The 21,862-nt window shown below is 36.8% G+C and overlaps 1 protein-coding gene and 1 pseudogene across 1 annotated transcript; one reads left to right on the forward strand and one right to left on the reverse strand.

Moving 5' to 3' along the window:
• The first annotated feature begins 422 nt into the window (after nt 1-422).
• On the forward strand, nt 423-1,466 carry LOC126694730 (protein NDR1-like). The gene has a single exon (XM_050391218.1). The coding sequence runs from the start codon at nt 665-667 to the stop codon at nt 1,283-1,285; it is 621 nt and encodes a 206-aa protein (XP_050247175.1). The 5' UTR covers nt 423-664; the 3' UTR covers nt 1,286-1,466.
• A 4,235-nt stretch (nt 1,467-5,701) lies between these two features.
• LOC126695915 (putative multidrug resistance protein) lies at nt 5,702-21,382 on the reverse strand (annotated as a pseudogene).
• Nucleotides 21,383-21,862: the final 480 nt, after the last annotated feature.

Below are 21,862 nucleotides of genomic sequence, written 5' to 3' on the forward strand. Positions count from 1 at the left end.
ACTATTACATTCACCATTTATTTTTTCATAGCTCATGCTCTGATAGTTATGACAAAATGTGTATACAAAACGCTAATTATTGTTAAAAATAGGTAGCTAGCAATTTGTAGTAAATTTCTTTACAAAAGAGGAACTTTTAGGTCTTTTTATAATGTTTGAAAGTGGAAATTACTGTTGCTATTTAACAGTATTTTAAATGTTTGAAACCGTATGAGCCTAACTTAGGAGATCTAAACCCAATTATCAATATCCAAAGTCCCCTATCCAAGTAACTTCTTAGAAAATGCTAATGAAAAAAGAGAGCAATACTACAATCACTAGCAACTACCCATTCATCACCGCTGAACTTCGTTGAAAGTCAATACAATTCTATAACTATATATTTCTGACCAACCCCAACGCAAACCCACATGTAACTCTATCACAACCCCCAAAAGTGAAAAGCCTCAGCTAGCAACAAAAAAATAAAACAAAAATAGTACAATAGCTTTATAAAAGAAAAAAGACCAAGACCTCAATAATTCCCAAAACATATGCTTCTCTTTCTAGCCTCATCTTCTTCTTCTTCTTCTTCATAACTTTCTTTAAAGCTGAACTAAGCTTAGCTCCTCATCACTTTGTCATAGTAACCCCCCCTCCCCCCCCCCCCAAAGAAAAACCAAACATGTCTGATCAGCCTGGTGGATGCTGCCGATGTTGTTGCAGTTTCATATTCACTCTAGGCCTCACAGCTCTATTCATGTGGCTAAGTCTACGTACAGACAACCCCACCTGTTACATCCAAAATTTTTACCTCCCAGGCCTAAACAAAACCTTAAACAACACAGCAAACAACACCCTAGTTATTGAGCTCAGACTAGAGAATGGCAACAAGGACAAAGGGATTTACTATGACGCCATTAACCTCACTTTCTATGACTTTCCCAATAAGTCACATCTCATGGGGAACTACACCATTCCTGGGTTCTACCAAGGGCACAAGAAAAAAGCCACAAGACAACCGCCTGTGGAGCTCAACAAGACACTGCTTTTGCAGGCTACTTATCCAAATGGGACTGCAAATTTTCATGTGGATTTGGCCACGGCTGTGAGGTTCAAGATCATGGCTTGGAAGACTAAGAGGCACAAGTTGGATGTTGGGTCTGATGTGGAAGTCAATGACCAAGGCATCAAAACCTACAACAAGAAAATCAAGCTCCGGTCAGGCGCATCAGAGCATAAACGCTATTGTGCGCAGATGGGGGCTTTGGTTAGTTTGGTGGTCTTGGTTTTTCTTGACTTTTGATGATGACTTTTTTTCCATAATTTCAAGTTATTTGAATTTTTGGAGGTTGGTTTTGTTGTTTTTAATTGTGTTATTTTAGGGTTTTGGAGAAATGTTGTTGTGAATTTTTCGGAACACTTTTTGCACATGGAATTGTTGAATTCTTTTGGTTGGAAATGAAATTTTGTTACCATTCTTTGGTGATCTTTTAGGGTTAGTCTGAACTTCTGGTACATTGCTTTACTATTTTTGTTTTACTTTTTAATGAATTCAAAATGTAAAATAGGAAATTTGTCCTCGAAAATGTTCTTTGACTGGCGGATAAAGCACTTTGATTTTATTTATTTCTATTTTTATGGCAAGCATGTTTATAGTTATAACTTTATATGAACTTCCAAAAGTGGTGGAGATTATTAATTATACCACTAATCAAAATAATAATAATATATAATCATAATAATGGTGGGGAAAATTCGGAGCGCCTACCTACTCATTTCGTAGTTTTAATTATAAGAATAAGACATATTATCTTTGTTGCAAATTGAACATTTGAGACCGGGAGAGGGAATCTAATGCTGACATGGTCCATAAGATTATTTTGTTCCGTACTTTTTTTTTTTTTCTTTTGTTATGGGGGAACAAACAATATTTCTTTTTCTTTTTGCTGAATATATTCTTGGTCCGTTCATTTAGAACATGAGCAATGTTACATACCTTAAAAAAAAGAATTACAGTATATTTTTCTCTTATAACAAATGTAATTATGCACAGCATCTCCCCTAGACCTTGACCTGAATTGTTTTCGAAGAAAATACAATTTTTTTATTGGAAAAGAAAATATATTTGTTAACATTAGTATCCATTTAAAAATTGTTTATTTCGGTAATTTATTTATATAATATAAGATAAAAAGGTAAAAATTAAATTATTTTAAAAAACTGAATTTAAATCATTTAAAATAAAGCTAGACAAAAAGTTGTGTGAAAACCCACAAACAAGAGATGATCTAAGGTAAAATGCTAGCTTGGAGTAATCGATTAGCAACTAATTAAAAGCTAGATTTTTGTTTAGATTATCTAACTTTTTAAAATTAAGTTAAATTTTAATTTTTATCACATTTTATATAAATAAACTATAAAAAATAAACGATTCTCAAATAAAATGGTAACCTCGAAAGACGCCCTTTTCAAAAAACAAATAATAAAACATTTCTACAACATTTTTATAACAAATTTTAAGTGGCAAGTTGTTACTGGTTGTTTTTGTTGGGGCAAAAAAGTAATCTTAGTGTTAGTTTTAAATTTGAACCAATAACAACTAATCACCCATGATTTGTTGTAAAAATATTGTAAAAATGTTGTAGACGTAGCATCTCTCATAAAAATAAATTAGAAAGACCCTTTGGTGAAAATTTTTTGTTTTTACTTTAAAAACAAAAACAGAGGATATTTTTTTAATCTTATTTTGAAACTAGCTTCATTGATTAGTCCGTGAGGGCCGTGACCCGTGAGGCTTTGATTGGCGCGTGTAGGGAGAAAAATGGGTCCCACATAAGAGCGCGTCTTGGATTTTAAGGAAGCTATACAATTGAGCCTAGCGCGTTTCTACAGTATAAAAGTGACAGCTTTATAATGTACTTGCTAGAGGTTGGTATGAAATATGAATGAAACTCAACCAAACTTCTTTATAAATAGTCGAATCAATTCAGCAAAAAAAATAAATAGTCGAATCAAATTTTCATATTGTAACTAGCATAGGATTCATAGTTGTAGATGACACTCTTTAGACAGGACTGTTATGCTGGCCATCATGAATCTGAATGTGGATTAAGCCATTATCAAAAAAAATTGGATTTAGATTATATTTTTGGATTAATTTACTGTAATTAGTGATTTTTTTTTCCCATGCAACAAGTGGATAGGGGGTGTCAAATTCACCATTGAGAGAGTCTAGATAATTTATATCTATATAATATCTAAAAGTTTAAATGTGGTATTTATTGTTATTATGTTTATGTTGAGCCAAATTACTGTAGCATTTTGGTTAACTTTAATTCATTTTGGTCTACTTCAGTCCATTTGGACTACTTCATTCCAGTAGGTTTATTTGGTCCACCCCGCTTTGTTCAATTCATTTTGATCTCGTCCCATTCAGTCCATTTTGGTCCATTTCAATTTATTTCAGTCCAATCAATCCACATCTGTCCATTTAGTTCCCTTCGGTGATGCTTTGAGAGAAGAGATGTGTGTATAAAGGATTGTTTCATTGACAATTATGTCACACTGTGAGGGTGCCTTTTTCTTCAGCACACTGGCCCAGGGATCCTGGGCCAAATTGTTGTAGTTTGGTGGATTGGGCTTGGTTCACCGCAGCTAAAGGGGCTATTTAAGAACCAAGTGGTGCACAAGGCAAGCTTCCTACAATACACATAAACTAGCAAACGAGAATATTTGTATTGAATAACAATGAAAACAGCAAAGGAGTGCAAAGTAATCAGGAAATACACAAAACAATTGTTTGGGATCCTCAAATTAATAAGAAATACTTCATTAGTTTCTCTTAATTATGGTTACAATGCGCTCACTAAGATGTGATACAAGGTTCAAATAAGCTCAAAAATTACAGATTTAGATGACTATCCAAGCCTCTAAGACTTGCAAAATTTGAATCCTTTTGAATCCAAGTATGTGCTATAGTGACTATTTCTAGGATACCGGGAGATATTTCACTGTTTTCCTTTGAATTTGACAGAGTTCTCTTAATGGTTTTTATTTTTATTTTTTTTATTTTATGAGATTTCTTATTACTCACTCAAAAATTCCTCCCTTTTGCCGGTTGCTTTCCCCCCTTTTTATAGTGTTATGTTAGAGTCTCGGGGAACTATTGATTCCCCTGTTTTGCTCCCTGGGTACCAAAGCCCGTTTTGTGCCCATCACCCAGAAGGTTGAGTCTTTCTCTGTTTCTCATATTTTCCTCCTTTTGGTGTTGTTTCTTCAAAAGCCCATGGCTAACTTTCCATTTCGGAGTGCGCTTGTTCATAATTTCATGTTCCTTATTGTTCAGTTTTTGGCCGTCCTTCCTCTTTGTCATTTTTCCAAAGTGAGCAGAATCCAACTCTGCTGGTTCAAAAGTTTTTTGTTGCTACTTCCTTTTTTATAACTCCTCATTCTGGTTCCCCGAGGTACCGTTCCTTTGCATTGTGAGTGGTTACTCTAGGCTTTCTGCTTTTTCTTGTTGGATCTCTGGTGCCTGAAAAGGACATATATGCCCTTCGTTTCTTGTGTTTTTAGCGTTTCCTTTAAGCTGTCTTAATCCTGTCTGAGCTGTGCTACATGCCTCGAGGATCCCAAGCCTTTGGCAGCCTCTGGGGATCCCGACTTAGCTCTTTACACTGGTCTTTCTTCAATCTTCTGATCTGGGCCTTTTTTCTTTTTCTTTCTTCTTTTCTCGTAGGTTTTAAGGCTTGTTCCTTTATGGCTTTTGGGTTTCAAGTCTTTTGGGCTTACTACCTCTTTTTTAATTCCATTTTCTATGGCCCCTTGTGTTGTTTCTTTGGGCCTAGGTGTTGTGATTTTTTAGACCTCAACACACACTATCATCATAATATTGGTAGGATCTTGATAAAATTACATATTTCTTATGTTATGAAAGTCTTTTTTTTTTCCTATTATAAGTGATGAATTTATTTATATATGCATCATCTTTATGCTATTCAAGACATATATAGGATGAACCGTTTGTAACAAGTACTAGAAACAAATTCCAACCACACCTTACATTATTTACAAAATATTTCACCTTATATAATAATTGAATGTAAAATGCATTATGTTTTCTTGAAAAAAAAACTGAAAAAAATTAAATATTTTCAAATGACAAATATAAATAGCTTAATTTAGAAAATCTAATATATCGTATAGACTATACTTTGTAAGAAAATAATTACATCATTTTAAGAAAAGTTTGAGACTAATACTTATAAGTCTCATTTACTATTTTTCTTTTTCACGTAACAAAAAAATAAATTGTCAAATTTTTCTATGCATCACGTGAATTTGCAACTAGTGTCACTAAATTATAAGACTCTTAACTCAAGTTACTGATAATACACTTCATAAGTCATGCTTCTCGGACAATTGTATTATCCTTGCTAAAGATGTTTCATTACAATTGGATTGTTGGGTCAAATTAAGTGATTTGGTATTTGATTTATCAAGGCTTAGAGGTACAATGCAAAATTCTTGGCTTACTAGTACTTGAGTTGTTCTTGCCCAAGAAGAAAAGTTACTAAAAGTTGATTTAAAAAAAGAAAAAGAAAAAAAAAAGATGGTTTTCTCACTATTCCTATATGAAAGGATATACCTGTAATAATAATTTTAGTATCTGCAACAATAGTTCTTATTATAAAACCTGAACATAATCATATAGTGTGAAATAATGTATAACTAGAATCCTCCACCTCTATTAACAAAATTTAGATGACCAATTTTAGTCTCCTGAGACAGACTAATACATGATATACAATACCTTAATGTCCTGTCACATATCACAGTGGCTCTAGTTTACTGCTTAGAGGAGCTGCCACCTTGTAGTTTTATCAGAGAATAATATTCTCCACCTCGACCCAGAGAAACTAAATCATTATGTGACCCTTGTTCCACAACCTTTCCATTCTTGATCACAGCAATGGAGTCGGCTTTTTGAATTGTTGATAGCCGGTGAGCCACAACTACACATGTCCTGCCAACCATCATCTTCTCAAGTGCTTCTTGAACTAGGTTCTCTGACACACTATCAAGTGCACTGGTAGCCTCATCCAATAGGAGGATTGAAGGGTTTTTTAGTGTGGCACGAGCTAGTGCTATTCTTTGCTTCTGACCTCCTGATAGCTGAGCTCCTCTTTCTCCACAATGTGTTATACCCATCTTTCATTCCACTGCAATAAAATGTGAATATGTTATCAATAAGGAAGCTGCTAGTTTCATTTGCTATAATGTATGACATTTTCTAGTACATTATTCATTTTTCTTTTGGCTAACCAATATTGAGGCTAAAAGATTTGGGAGTGATATTTTTTTTTTTTTTACCTACTTAAATTTCATGAATTGTTCAAGTTTCTTTCTCAAAGGACAGGCTAAGGGGCGCAAAAATGTCTGAAACAGTTAATAACATGTGTTCGGTGTAGTGAAAATGAAATCATGGCTTTCTTGCCAAGAAAATTCAATGATATAGGAAGGATTAGAAAGGGAAAATTTTCTAAATTATGGTATGCAATTCTGTACCTTATAAATTCATGAGCATTGGCATGGACAGCAAAAAGAGTTGGCTCCTGGCTTACTAATGCAATATGTGACCTCAGAATTCTCAAATTATAGTTCTTAATTTCCTGTTCATCTATATAGATTGATCCCTTATCAGGATCATAAAATCTCTCAATAAGCCCAATGATGGTTGACTTGCCAGAACCACTCTGCCCCACAAGTGCCACTGTTTGCCCTGCATCAATCTTAAGAGTTAGGCTCTTAAAGATCATTTGATCAGGTCTTGATGGGTATGCAAAGAAGACATTTTTTAGCTCCACGCGACCCTTTATTCTTCTTTTAATGTCCAGTCCCCATTTGTTATCTGGATCAATCTCACTTTTCCGGTCTAGGATGGCTAGAACTGATTGAATAGCACTGCTTCCTTTAGATAAATCGTTGGTCATGCTCCCAGCTTCAGCAATAATGTATGCAGTAAATAGCAATATTAAAAATGCTTGAAAAAGATGCTTTGGTTCTATTAAATCTTGTTGTAGGAGCCTCCCACCATACCAGAATGCCAAAGCTGACGAAGCTGTGTTAAAAAACTGGGAGCTAAACAACCCAAAACCTGAAATCCAGGATTGTTTAATACTCTCCTTCCTAGGACCTTTTAAGTTTTCACCAAAAAGACACAATATTCTTTTCTGAGAAGAGAAGGCAGTTATAGTTCTGTGATTAATGACAGCTTCACTTGCTAGTTGGCTTCCTTCCTTCTGTGCTTTTCGAGCTTTTTCAGCCATACTCTTCATCAAAACAGTTCTTGCATAAAAGCTCCCAATGACTATTGGCTGCACTGCAATCATCACAAGGGATAGCCTCCATGTGAGCACAAGTCCTAGTGTGTAAGCAAACGAAGCCCCAAAAATTGCTTGAACAAGCAATGACTTCCGGTCCCCAACAAGGGATCGAACCATGTTAACCTCAGTGGCTAACCTTGCACAAACTGCTGCACTTGTGTTGTCATCTTGAATCTTGATCAAACCACCCAATTTCAAAGGTCATCAGTTTTTCCAGTAAATTCTCCCTTACCCATTTTGTCAACCTTTCTCCCATAATTGAATAATTGTAGTGTTGGAGGACATTGGTGATAAAGTTGAAAATACCAATTCCTAAGAATATGACGGACAAGACTCTGGATTTGGACTTGATTTCAGACTCATCCTTGAGGAAATAGACCGATATAAGTGATCCCACGCAGTAGGCATTTATGGGTTGTACTGCTCCAGAACCTAAGGCTCCCAAGCATCCAAGCATAGCTCTTCCCCACTCTGGCGTATTTATTTTTAGTAAACGCCACTGGGAAGCATGAGGATAGGTAGATTTCTTTAAATATATATCATCATCAGGATCATATGGCATTGAGATGGAGTAGGGTGTGCCCATGGAATATGCCTGACTGAAGGGGTTTAACATTGGAGTACTGTGAATGCTTGATCTCGCACTCATTGGACTTGGTGGGATGCTCATTTTGTGGTGGCTTCTTCTCTCTATTGGAGAACTAGGAGTGGTAGAGGCTTCATTTTGCATTGCCGAATCGCAGCCATCTTTGAATATTCCCCACCTTCTCCATCATTCATTGACATCAACTCATTGTGTGAGCCTGACTCAATTACTCTGCCAGCTTGAAGAACCACGATTAGGTTTGCTGTCCTAATTGTGGACAAGAGATGAGCAATGATGATTGTTGTCCTCCCTTTTGATGCCTGATCAATTGCCTCTTGTACTATCCTTTCAGATTGTGCATCCAATGCACTAGTGGCTTCATCGAGCAGCAGGATCTTGGGATCTTTTAGCAGTGCTCTGGCTATGGCAATTCGTTGCTTTTGACCTCCAGACATTTGGAATCCAAATTGGCCAACCTGTGGAAACTGTAGTAGTTGATGTTATACAGTATTCACATAAATAAGCTTGCCACAAGAATTATTTCGAAAATTTTCGAAGTTCATAATTCTTGTCTAAATCAAACACTTCAAAGTCAAATCAAGATAGTAATTCCTGTGGAAGAAAGTACCAACTGCAATTGGGTAAATATTATAAGAAAACTGTTTTGGGGATTAAGCAGCTTACTCAATTTATCACACATGCTTTTGGATATAGTTACAATACAATCTTTGCTGCTATTGCATAGAAAATTTTAGAAGGCCTAAAAAAATACTTAAAATCTCCTTGTTAGTCTTTATTTGTTGGAGTACCTTAAAACTTGACCCAAACATAGCAGACAAGAAACAATTTCTGAGTCTAAAAAGTAGGCTTACTTGAGTTTCATATCCATCTGGTAACATCGTGATGAAGTCATGTGCATTCGCTGCTTTGGCCGCATTTATGACACTGTCGATTGTAGCTCCTTCCTTTCCAAATAGTATATCCTCTTTTATGGTTGTTGCAAATAGAACAGGTTCCTGATTTACTAGACCCAATTGGGATCTCAACCATTTCAGCTGAAGTCTTCTTATCTTATATCCATCCAAGAGTATTTCTCCTTCAATGGGATCGTAAAATCTTTCCAGTAGTGCAATGACTGTGGACTTGCCAGAACCACTGCCCCCAACTAGACCTACTGTCTTACCAGCTCGAACCTTAAGATTGAAGTCTTCTAAGATTGGCGTATCAGGTCTTGATGGGTAACAAAAAATATACATCTTTGAATTCAATATCTCCTCTCACAAACGATAAAGCTTTTCCCTTTCTATCTTCAGAGTCTATAGTAGGAACTCGATCAATCATTTCGAAAATCCGAGAGGCAGCAGTTGTTGCCTCAGTGATGCCTGTTAGATATGGGAGTGCACTCAAAACACTCCTGAAATCACAAAACAAAATTTATTAATTCTAAATTGAAATAAAGAAGTTGAAGCCTAAGCAACAAGTGAGAAATATAAAATTAGTTGTGAGGAAAAGACTCACAATCCTCCCATGAGTACATTAAACCCAGCTATGAATACATGGCCACCCTTTTCATGTTTTTGAGTAACCAAATAAGTACCAACCCAAGCCTGAAAACCCCAACCGATGTATATTATTCCCATGCTCTCCAACAGTATTCCCTTTACAAGTCCTTGTTTGATTCCAAATTCCAAGGTTGTCTGAAGTGCACGGCTAAATCTATCTAGTGTCTCCTCCCCCACATATGAATATACAGTTCTTATCAAAGAAATTGCTTGCTCTGCAATCCCTCCTGCAACCCCATAGGACTCAATCATCTTCATTATTAGGCCTATCATGATCTTCCCAAAGACAAGCCCCGGAACAATGAACATGATTGAGAGTGGTATAGCTGCCAATGTGAGTCTCCATGACAATATGAAGGCAGATATGTGGCAGAAGACAAAAGTTGACGTGTAAGCAAGGCAATCAGGTATCTGCAATTAAAAATGAATCCAATTCAACAAGCAGCATAATGATAAAAATTCTAACTTTTGCGTACTCAGCCTATGCTTTCAAGCAGTGCAGCTTCTTGTCATTGATGATACTAGATTGTCTAATCGCCACCAGATTTACATGGTAGATATTTAGAGCCAAACTTTTCAACCATTGTCTCCTCACTCTTTCTTGATATAACAAACTTATTGCAGGCCAAAACCAGCTTACTCAGAAAATGATATAACATAAATGAAATGTGACTAAGTACTAATATAGAAGTTGTATTTATTTCAAGAAGCCTAGTTATTACCAGTTGTAAAGGGTTATCATCTTTATATGAGTGGATAAATTATTTAGGATACATAATTCTGAAAATGATTCATGATGGGACTTCTTGTGCTGTGCAATTTTAAAATATGATTTTGAGGATTTCCATCTCTGTCTTCCTGGATAGTAAGCCTAATAAGGGAGTCACTGAAATCATACCTTTTCACATAAAGCGACTTGGATTGAATTGGCATCAAAGGAAATGAGCGTCACTACTTGGTTGGTTGTTGAAGTACCAGCAGTTTGAGTGTCAAAGAAACCAACATCTTGTCTAAGGATAGATTTCAGGTATTCCATTCTCATCCGAGAGGTCTGTCTCTCAGCAGTTCTTGTCCAACATTGTCCTTTTGGAAAAGCAAATATTAACCACAACAGAACAAGAAACATAGTTAAGGACTAATATTTATGTGACAATCTTCAATTTTTTTTTTTTTTTTAAGCAAAAGATGATTCCTGAAAGGAATCAAGTTAACAAAAATTGCAACTTACCTATGAAGGCAGAAAGTCCAACTCCAATTGCAGCATAAAGCAATTTGAGCGCATGCTGAAAAAATGGAAACGAATGTAGCAAGTTCACAAATTGCCTGAAGTGTTAAAAATACATGATACAATAAAAAGGGTTCTCATGGTCATTGGAAAATCACATTAATTCCACTAATTTGACTTTGCTCCCCTTATGGATGCAATGTTTTTTCTGACTTAGGTAGCAACATGTATGACGAAGAGGGAAGTGAATTCTCTCCATTCACTTTGAAATTGAGAGATAACCATGAACACCATTTGCTTTTTTAAAAAAAGAAGGTCCATTTCATTCTGAAATTTAATTTTTCTTAAATATTAAGGTGTAAAAAATGCCATTTTTAAAATTTCATTTCCGCAAATTAGGAATGACAGCTTAGTTTAAATGATACCCTAACATTTATACCTTTAATCCAAATAAACTGAAAAATAAAACTAAACCAAACTAAATCTTCACCAGGAAATTATCACTCTCCATATTAAAATGATATGAAATAGAGATGATCCTAATACATGTTGTCTGAGGAAGAATAAAAGAAAAGTTACGATGGGATTATTTCTACAAAAAAATGTTTTTGGAAAATCACTTGTTTTTTGAGAGCATTTTTTAGTTTTTCTGTATTTGGTTGCAACCCTCAAACGAGCAGGAAAATATTTTCCATAGTTTGGCTTGCATAAAAAAATCAATTATATTTCTTGTAATTCCAAATAAATATATGAATAAAATTTTTCATTCACGATAACAAAACCTCAAATAAAAAAAAAATATTTTCTGTTTTTAGGAGATTTGGGAGTCACAAATGAGGAAAAACTCAAATTCGGAATCTATGCAAGAAATTAAATTATGTAAGAAAGCGATTGGTTTGTGCAAAAATGTCATTTGTGAAGAAGTCAACAGTGATCAATAATTGGTCAATTAAGTCAATTATCAGCCAGTGGAGAGAAGGAAGGAAAAAGAGACATAAGTTACTATTGGGAGAGTTTTCGTAGTGTGAAAGTTTATTTGTGATAGTTTTCCAACCCATTATGTAATGTATGGGAAAACATTTCCCCTCTAGGATTTAACTTCTATGAACCACAAAACACGTTTTCCATTAACCACAATAACAACCAAAAAAAAAAAACGTTTTAAATTAACTTGTGTTTTTCACCGTATCAATATCAGAAAATGTAAAATAAAATATACAAAAAAAAAAAAAAATTCATATAAAATGAACGAAACAAGTGAAGTCAGGGGGCAATGCCCCCTTAGCTTTTTAAATTTTCCATTAAGAGCAACTTAAGTAGGTAATAAAACACCCTTATTTCTGACCCACATGTAAAGAGACATAGTTCTATAAGAGATGTCACCCTCTCTCGTTTAACCTTTTTTATTTCTACCAAAAAATAATTATAATTTGACTAAAATTTTAGTTATTGGACAAAGCTCTCACATATATCTTGAGTTGGGCTGTTAGCTTGATTCATCGAATTTGTCTAGACGTGACGTCTTGAACTTAAGGAGGTGTTTGGTAGGGTAGTTTGAGATGGAATTTTTGTAGTTTTTTTTATAGTTTTTTGAAATACATGTGAGTGAAAAAGTGTGTATAAATATGTTTGAAATGTGAAAATTGTTGCTCAAACAAGGATACCAAACAGGCCAATATTTAGTCAAATCAACTTGCCTTTTAAACCCCCTTGTTCCATCTTCTCAATTCTCTCAACAACAAAAAAAATTCTTCTCAATTTCTGAAAGTGGTGCTTCGTGTGTCTCTTTTTCTTGGTCTCAGTGATCATCAAACATAGCCCAAGAATAGGAAGCTTGGCATTGAACTTCTTTGCTCATGAATTATTGGAAGGTCTTGAGGCCTCTCAACTTAGAAAGTGGGTCACTCATTCTTTCCTTGTTGGGCCACGATGTTAGAGATATAGTAGAAGAATGGGTCGTGTTAGAGCACTCACAACAGTGAAGCTAAATAGCTATATAGCTATTTTAGTTTCACCAAAACACAAAATCTCATACTACAGCAGCAGAGCTAAAGGTATACCTTCATTGCTACAGTGCACAGCTATGTATTGTTGTGCACTATAGCTAAGAGCTAAATATATATATATATATATATATTCTCCAGCCTAATTAAAATATTATTTTTTTCCTTTCTTTTTTTTCTTTTTCTTTTCTTCTCAGAATTCTCATAATCTCTCAACTCTCTCTCTTAACTTTCAGACCTCTCACGCTATCGCCCCCCTTACCCACGCCGCCACAGACCTAACTCCGATCACGACAACTCCCACAATCACCACCACCACATCAGTCACAAATCCAACCATACCCACACTCATCAAACCCACCACCACCAATATTAATCACCACCTCCACCACCACGGCAACCCCCACCACTACCAGGAAAAAAAGAAAAAAAAGAAGAAGAAGCAAACATTGGCAAAATCCATGGCCAAAATCCATCATTGAGAGAGTCACAACCCATGAACCATAACTGGACTAAGCGGACTTGAGAGACTCATGAGCAAGAGGAGAGAGCTGGACTTGAGAGACCAACGACAGATCCACCCACGAAGAGAAGACGGAGGTTTGGCTTTGTCAAGTGGGTTGCGGTGGGTTGCGTGGCCTGTGATGGTGGTCCAGCCATGGTGGCTTGGTGATGGTGTTCCACCATGGGTTTTGGGTTTGAAGGGGAAAGAGCAGAACAAAAGAGAGAAGGAAGAGAGAGAGAGAGAGAGATTGAAATGAAATAATGAGAGAGAGAGAGAAAAGAAAAATCAACCAATAATTTGTATATATATTGTAAGGACTCAATTTGTAACGATCCCAAACTGATATTGGATTCATACCTTAAAGGCCCAAACAATAAAATTTGTAAAGAGTGGGCTGAAAGGCTAGGCCTTAGTCATCGGACAGTGGTTAGTCATAGGGTACATGGTGGATGCACAGAGGTGAACCATGTTTGCCCAAGAAGCTTTTCTCTTCAGCACGGCCTGGGAGGCTCTGGTTCTTGGCCTTTTTTCCCAGCCCCTTCTCTGGATTGCTTACTTCTCTTTTTATACTAGCTTTTACCCTCCCTCCAACGTCCACGTGTAGGTTCAGCTTTCTAGGGCTGATACTTGTCCTATCAGCCCATACCCAAAGTGGTTGAGGGTGGTTGTAAAAACTGAAAAGTATTACTCTGTCAAGCGTAGAGTATTTAATTGCAGTAATGGCAGCCTTTCCCTTGTCCTTTGTCGCCATACTGTTCAGGGGTCCTTTCTCCATCAATGCGGAGGTGTTCAACTTTTCCTTAAACTGTTCCTATACAGTGCTTGCCTTTTCTTTCAGGAGCGCTTTGGGATGCCGAGGACAGAATCGTCCTTGGTTATATCTCTAGGCCATTTGGACTTTCATTATATGTCCTCGGCAATGTCCCTCCTCGGTTAGGGCCTTGGGCCCTAACGTAAAGTGGGCTGGGGTCACAAGTTCTCTGGCCCCACAATAGCCCCTCAAAATCCTGCTGTCCGGCCCCTCGGACGGAGAGGAGGGTTTTGGTGATGTCGGGCCTATGTCACAGCTTGCCAAGCCTCGTCCTTCATCAATGTCGGTGCCTCTTCATTTGCTTGGGACGTGGTCCTGGTTATGAGACATTCCCTTAGCTTTACTCAAACCGCGTTCTTGCCGTTTCAGTGCACGAGAAGCATCTTTAATAAGTTCCCTTTACGAGGTGACGCAAATCCAACAGTTGAAGACGGCGTTGGGAGTTGGGTGGGACTTATCTCGTTTATAGCTTTTCTTAGAGATTTGTACAGAGTAAATGCCACCAGGCTCGCCCCCCATATAAGAAGTGCGATGGGAGGTCATTTTCTTTATTCGTAGACCCTTTAAGCCTTCCAAATCCCTAACTTTCCAGTTGTGCCCATAACCCCTGTTACCAGTGTGACTGAGCCCTAGGGAGTGATATGGTCAAGTCTGGGATGAGGGCAGAGGGACCACACCCTCTCTAGAAGCATTGGGTTTCCCCGAGACTCAAGATGGCCAGGTCAGGGCAAGGGAGACAAAGACTCAAGATATTTTTTCCTCTTAACAAGGCAAGAAAGGAGCCTCTTCTTCCTTCAGCCAAAATCCAAAGCAGGTGGAGGTCGCATCAGATTTTTGTTGCGACAGTTTCTCATCGTCGGTACCATTCGCACTTTCTCGAGTGCTGCTAATATGATACCTGCTTGATTGTAGTCAGAGCTGGTACGGGGGTTAGGCTCAACTGCTTCTTCCCCTCTTCTATCACTGGGGCCACTTAGGAGCCTCCGCTTCTTCTTCTCTTCCATCACTGGTGCCACCCAGGTGCCTCTGCTTCTTCTTCTCTTCCATCACTGATGCCATCCTAACGTGCCTGGTTGCTGCTAAGGCAAAATTTTGAAGGATTTATCGTTTCCCTGTATTCTTTTCCTTCTGGCTTTTCTTTTTGGCTTATGTATTTAGCTTCTGGTATAGGCTTGTTTAAGTCCCTTATTGTATGCTGTACTACTTCTTTGTCTAATAAAAGATGACTTTATCTCATTTTGCGTGTTCTTTCATTTCTTCCATAATTATTTTGCCAATGGATGTGTTGGTATCCTTTTCTTTAGAACAATACTTAGGGCCGAAACCCTTGTTAAAAAAGAGTTATCGCTTTAAACTTATTAAAACTGACGGGCACAATAATGTCGACTTGAAGTAGGTTAGCCATATGAGACTGATCGAAATAACCGCTGAATGCTCTGTATTACATATGGGGTGATCACCCGAGGATGGGTAACCTAAAATGAACCATCCGAGAGGGTCGTTGAGCACTAGGATGCCATGCCACGTTCCTGACAATATTCATAGCTCCTATAGGTTTGAGTCCAAGAACCATGCAATACCTTGATTCTGTCCAAAACTTATAATTTTTGCTTAAAGTAGTTGATTTTCCCATAGGTTTGAGTCCAAGGACCATGCAATACCTTGATTCTGTCCAAAACTTATAATTTTTGCTTAAAGTAGTTGATTTTCCCATAGGTTTGAGTCTGAGGACCATGCAATACCTTGATTCTGTCCAAAACTTATAATTTTTGCTTAAAGTAGTTGGTTTCCCCATAAGTTTGAGTCCGAGGACCATGCAATACCTTGGTTCTATCCAAAACTTATAATTTTTGTTTGAAGTAGTTGGTTTCCCCATAGGTTGGAGTCCGAGGACCATGCACTACCTTGATTTTGTCCAAAACTTATTATTTTTACTTAAAGTAGTTGGTTTCCCTATAGGTAAAAGTAGTTGGTTTCCCCATAGGTTTGAGTCCGAAGACCATGCAATACATTGGTTCTGTCCAAAATTTATAGCTTTTACTTAAAGTAGTTGGTTTCCCCATAGGTTTGAGTCCGAGGACCATGCAATGCCTTGATTCTATCCAAAACTTATAATTTTTGCTTAAAGTAGTTGGTTTCCCCATAGGTTTGAGTCCGAGAACCATGCAATACCTTGGTTCTGTCCAAAACTTATAATTTTTGCTTAAAGTAGTTGGTTTCCCCATATGTTTGAGTTCGAGGACCATGCAATACCTTGATTCTGTCCAAAACTTATAGCTTTTGCTTAAAGTAGTTGGTTTCCCCATAGGTTTGAGTTCGAGGACCATGCAATACCTTGGTTCTGTCCAAAACTTATAACTTTTGCTTAAAGTAGTTGGTTTCCCCATATTTTTGAGTTCGAGGACCATGCAATACCTTGGTTCTGTCCAAAACTTATAGCTTTTGCTTAAAGTAGTTGGTTTCCCCATAGGTTTGAGTCTGAGGACCATGCAATACCTTGGTTCTGTCCAAAACTTATAATTTTTGCTTAAAGTAGTTGGTTTCTCTATAGGTTTGAGTCCGAGGACCATGCAATACTTTGGTTTTGTCCAAAACTTATAATTTTTGCTTAAAGTAGTTGGTTTCCCCATAGGTTTGAGTCCGAGGACCATGCAATACCTTAGTTTTGTCCAAAACTTATAGCTTTTGCTTAAAGTAGTTGGTTTCCCCATAGGTTTGAGTCCGAGGACCATGCAATGCCTTGATTCTGTCCAAAACTTATAATTTTTTATTAAAGTAGTTGGTTTCCCCATAGGTTTGAGTCTAAGGACCATGCAATACCTTAGTTCTATCCAAAACTTATAGCTTTTGCTTAAAGTAGTTGGTTTCCCCATAGGTTTGAGTCCGAGGACCATGCAATACCTTGGTTCTGTCCAAAACTTATAATTTTTGCTTAAAGTAGTTAGTTTCCCCATAGGTTTGAGTCCGAGGACCATGCAATACCTTGGTTCTGTCCAAAACTTATAGCTTTTGCTTAAAGTAATTGGTTTCCCCATAGGTTTGAGTTCAAGGACCATGCAATACCTTGGTTCTGTCCAAAACTTATAATTTTTGCTTAAAGTAGTTGGTTTCCTCATAGGTTTGAGTCCGAGGACCATGCAATACCTTAATTCTATCCAAAACTTATAGTTTTTGCTTAAAGTAGTTGGTTTCCCTATAGGTTTGAGTCCGAGGACCATGCAATACTTTGGTACTGTCCAAAATTTATAATTTTTGCTTAAAGTAGTTAGTTTCCCCATAAATTTGAGTCCGAGGACCATGCAATACCTTGGTTCTGTCCAAAACTTATAATTTTTTCTTAAAGTAGTTGGTTTCCCTATAGGTTTGATTCCGAGGACCATGCAATACCTTGGTTCTGTCCAAAACTTATAGCTTTTGCTTAACGTAGTTGGTTTCCCCATAGGTTTGAGTCCGAGGACCATGCAATACCTTGGTTCTGTCCAAAACTTATAGTTTTTGCTTAAAATAGTTGGTTTCCCCATAGGTTTGAGTCCGAGGACCATGCAATACCTTGGTTCTGTCCAAAACTTACAGCTTTTGCTTAAAGTAGTTGGTTTCCCCATAAGTTTGAGTCCGAAGACCATGCAATACCTTAGTTCTGTCCAAAACTTATAATTTTTGCTTAAAGTAGTTGGTTTCCCCATAGGTTTGAGTCCGAGGACCATGCAATACCTTGATTCTGTCGAAAATTTATAATTTTTGCTTAAAGTAGTTGGTTTCCCTATAGGTTTGAGTCCGAGGACCATGCAATAAAGTTTCGAGGATTAACCCTTCGACCAAGGTATGGGGCATTGACATGATGTTTGAAGCCCCTAGAACTGGCCGTGCCACTGGCGCTTCGAAGCGTAGCCCCTAGTGGAACTTTATACTAGGGCAACAACTAGTGTGCTGCTGGAAATGATGGAAGGGTCTTCGCAGACCATTGTTAGACAGGGGCTTGATCCTACCACCGCCTGTGCCAAAGTACAAGCCTTCTCACAGATGGCGCCAATTGTAAGGACTCAATTTGTAGCGATCCCAAACTGATATTGGGTTCCTACGTTAACGGCCCAAACAATAAAATTTGTAGAGAGTGGGCTGAAAGGCTAGGCCTTGGTCACTGGACAGTGGTTAGTCATAGGGTACATGGTGGACGCATAGAGGTGAACCATATTTGTCTAAGAAGCTTTCCTCCTCGGCACAGCCTAGGAGGTTTTGGTTCTTGGCCTTTTTTTCCAGCCTCTTCTCTGGATTGCTTACTTCTCTTTTTATACTAGCCTTTACCCTCCCTCTAACGTCCACGTGTAGGTTCAGTTTTCTAGGGCTGATACTTGTCCTATCAGCCCATACCCCAAGTGGTTGGGGGTGGTTGTAAAAGCTGAAAAGTATTGCTCTGTTAGGCGCAGAGTATTTAATTACAGTAATGGCAGCCTTTCCCTTGTCCTTTGTCGACATACTGTTCAGAGGTCCTTTCTCTATCAATGCGAAAGTGTTCAGCTTTTCCTTAAACTATTCCTATACTGTACTTGTCCTTTCTTTCAGGAGCGCTTTGGGATGCCGAGGACAGAATCGTCCTCGGCTATATCTCTAGGCCATTTGGATTTTCATTATATGTCTTCGGCAATGTCTCTCCTCGGCTAGGGCCTTGGGCCCTAATGTAAAGTGAGCTAGGGTCACAAGTTCTCTGGCCCCACATATATAATTTGGTTTAAAAAAAAATAAATAATATTGTTATACTAGACGATAATAGGCTATCATGACGATTGAGAAATTTTTTTTAGTCAAAAGATAAATTTGTATATATATAATTTAGGGTTAAAACAAAATATTATTGTTATACTAGATGATTATTTGCTATCATGATGATTGATAAATTGTTTTAGTAAAAAAAAAATGTATAAGTATAATTTAGGGTTAAAAAAATCACTTGTTTACACTAGATGATTATTTTCTATCATGTAGCGGTGGCAGTGGAAGAGTCGGTGGTGGCGGTGGAAGAGTCGGTGTTGGCAACGGTAGTGGCAGCGGTAGCAATTGCGGTGGCGGTGGCGATGGAAGAGTTGGTGGCGGCAGCGGTAGTGGCAACGGTAGCAGTTGCGGGTGGTTGTGATTGTGATTATTGTTTATTGTAGTAGATATATTATTTTATTGTGATGTTTATATTATTTTATTGTGTTGAAAACTAAAATAAATCCACTGCTGCAACATGTTTTGTAAAGTGAATAAGTAAAATAGATAAAGTAACTTTTTGTGGTGTCAAATAACTAAATTTTTAGCTCCACTGCTGTGGATGCTCTTAAGTTCTAAAGATTTAATTAAGTGTTTAGAATCATGGTTGTAATGTGTTGGCAAACCGAGAGCAAAACTAGTATAGTCTAAGTGTTTAGAGTGTGCTTAAATAAGTGTGTTTCAAAAAGATTGCAAAGTCCAGCTGATTGCAGAAAACAGAATTCAAGTTCTGTCATTCTCGACGTATCGAGAAATAGACCCGATCAATCGAAAATTGCAAATAGGGATTTTTGTAGAAGGTTATTTCAATCCAATCACAACAAAAACGTTTAGGGTTACACTTAAACTTCTACACATATAAAAATAAAACCCTAGCTACGTTTTGAAGACTTTTTGAAAACTTGTGTGTTAGTCTTTGTGAGATTTGAGAGGTTCTGTACTTTCTAACTACACAAGATTCTACCGGAGCTTAAACTACAATCAAGGATTGGTAGAACTAGTTGCTGCATTCAAGATCAACTACTGACGGTGATCTAAATTCTTTGAGTGGAGTCTCAAAGTCACAAGTAAAGGTGTGCTTGTGTTGCTATTAATCTAAGAAGAGAATGAGTCTATAGATTCAGAGTTTGCACGTAACATGTCAGTAAGTTACTACATGAGATAGCATTAGATTTAGGGTTAAATCTTCTGTAAAAACTTCAATTCTCTTATAGTGGATTTGGTTTACCTTGAGGATAGTTAGATCAAATCCTCCCCAGATTTTTACCTTGAAACAAGTTAGTTTCATTGGTTTTCCTGAGTAATCATATCGTGGTGTTATTTACTTTTCTGTAACTTTGCATGATATGATTTATTTGTTTTAACCTAGATCTGAAAATTAATCTAAGTAATCACTTGGTTAATAAATTAGGTTAAACAATCTGTTTAAGGGGTCTAAACAAACTCTCAATTAGTATCAAAGCGAGTTAGCTCTTATTTTTAGGTATCTTTACCTAGAGTTGATCCTTGACCCCTCCTGTCATAGGTTTCTTATTGTGTTTCTTGAAAGCAACTAGGATGAGAATTGTATCTTTCCACTCTTGTTCTCTATGGCTTTTTAGATGTGCTAAACCTATCATTGAATGTTTATGTATAACTACTTCTCACAATAATTATGTTTGTTATATTGCTTTAACCGCCTTAAAGGCATGTGATACTTGCCTTTGGTATTTGGATAGTGGCTAGTTGTGATTTAAAGTTTGAAAAATAAACTCTTGCTTTAAATAAATACTAATATTAGAACAACAACAACCACCACCAAGAAAGCACAAATACGAGTGGCAACATTAATGGATAAGCAATCCCATAAACAAGACTAATGCTAGTGCCATAACTTGTGCCACAACTTGCTCATGCGACAAGCTAGAATTAGCGGAGTTGTGACACAAGTTATGGCATCAGCATAGCTCCATAAACAATTCTAATATTGTGGGTGTGTTTAAATAAATTATAAATAAATAAATACTACTAACTAGTAGAAGAACTAAAAGTTTAGAACAACAAGAACCTAAAAAACACAAATATGAGTGGCAGAGAAAGTATCTCTTACATCCGTCCTATACAACATCTCGCTCACATACATGAAGGTCCCACATTTCTGTGAGAGAGATATTGTATAAGACAGGCTCATATGAAAATTTTTCTTAGTGAATAAGAGAATCTCTTTCACAAAAATTTCACTTATTAACTTTTTATCATTTTGCCTTTTTCAAAAAAATAAATAAATAAATAAATCATTCAAACTTTTAATTTTTAGTTACAACCCTTCAAAACTATTGCACTGGTGACTGGAATGTGATTCACGTTATTATAGACAGAATAAGGTAATTATATGAGAGAATTGATCAACGTTACACCTACCTTATTTACAACATCGTTTGTCAAAGCTTTGCCACTTCCATAGTCATTGATCACATCGCCTAGAATGAACATCATCAGAGGGTTCTGCAACCCATCTCCAATGCTACCCAAAGTCCCAAACAACATGAACAACATGTCCACCCGATCTGCATATCTGAAAATTCTATCTTTGGCCCCCATTTCCAATGCTCCTTCTAGCTTAAGTGGCCAACTTTTTTGCTATTATTTTCACCCTTATATTCAAATGTATCCAATATTTATATATGCATAGTTAACTCCTCTTAGAATATCGGCAGCCTATTATATTGTAATCTGCAATATTGTCTTTTTCATCTATCGTCAATGCTAATTTGAATGCATCAATGGGTTTTTTAAAATATAGCCGGCATTGGTCGATTATCTTGGTTTATAGGCCAACATTTTTGTTTGTTTCCATAGTTCCAATCAGAAATTTTACCAGGTATATTAATTTGTTATCTAACTTTTCTGTTTATTTGTTTGCATGTAGTTACTTACACTCCATAAGAATTATTTGCTGTGATTGTCGTTGAATATTTCTTTAACCAATTGAATCTAGTTGATGACGATAACTTAAAAATAAATTTGATGATTTTTAGGAATGTAGTAGGTAGTTTTTTATGACTTTGCATTGTTATGTAG

This window comes from Quercus robur, chromosome 8 (genome assembly GCF_932294415.1).
Source record: "Quercus robur chromosome 8, dhQueRobu3.1, whole genome shotgun sequence".
Taxonomy (NCBI): Eukaryota; Viridiplantae; Streptophyta; class Magnoliopsida; order Fagales; family Fagaceae; genus Quercus; species Quercus robur.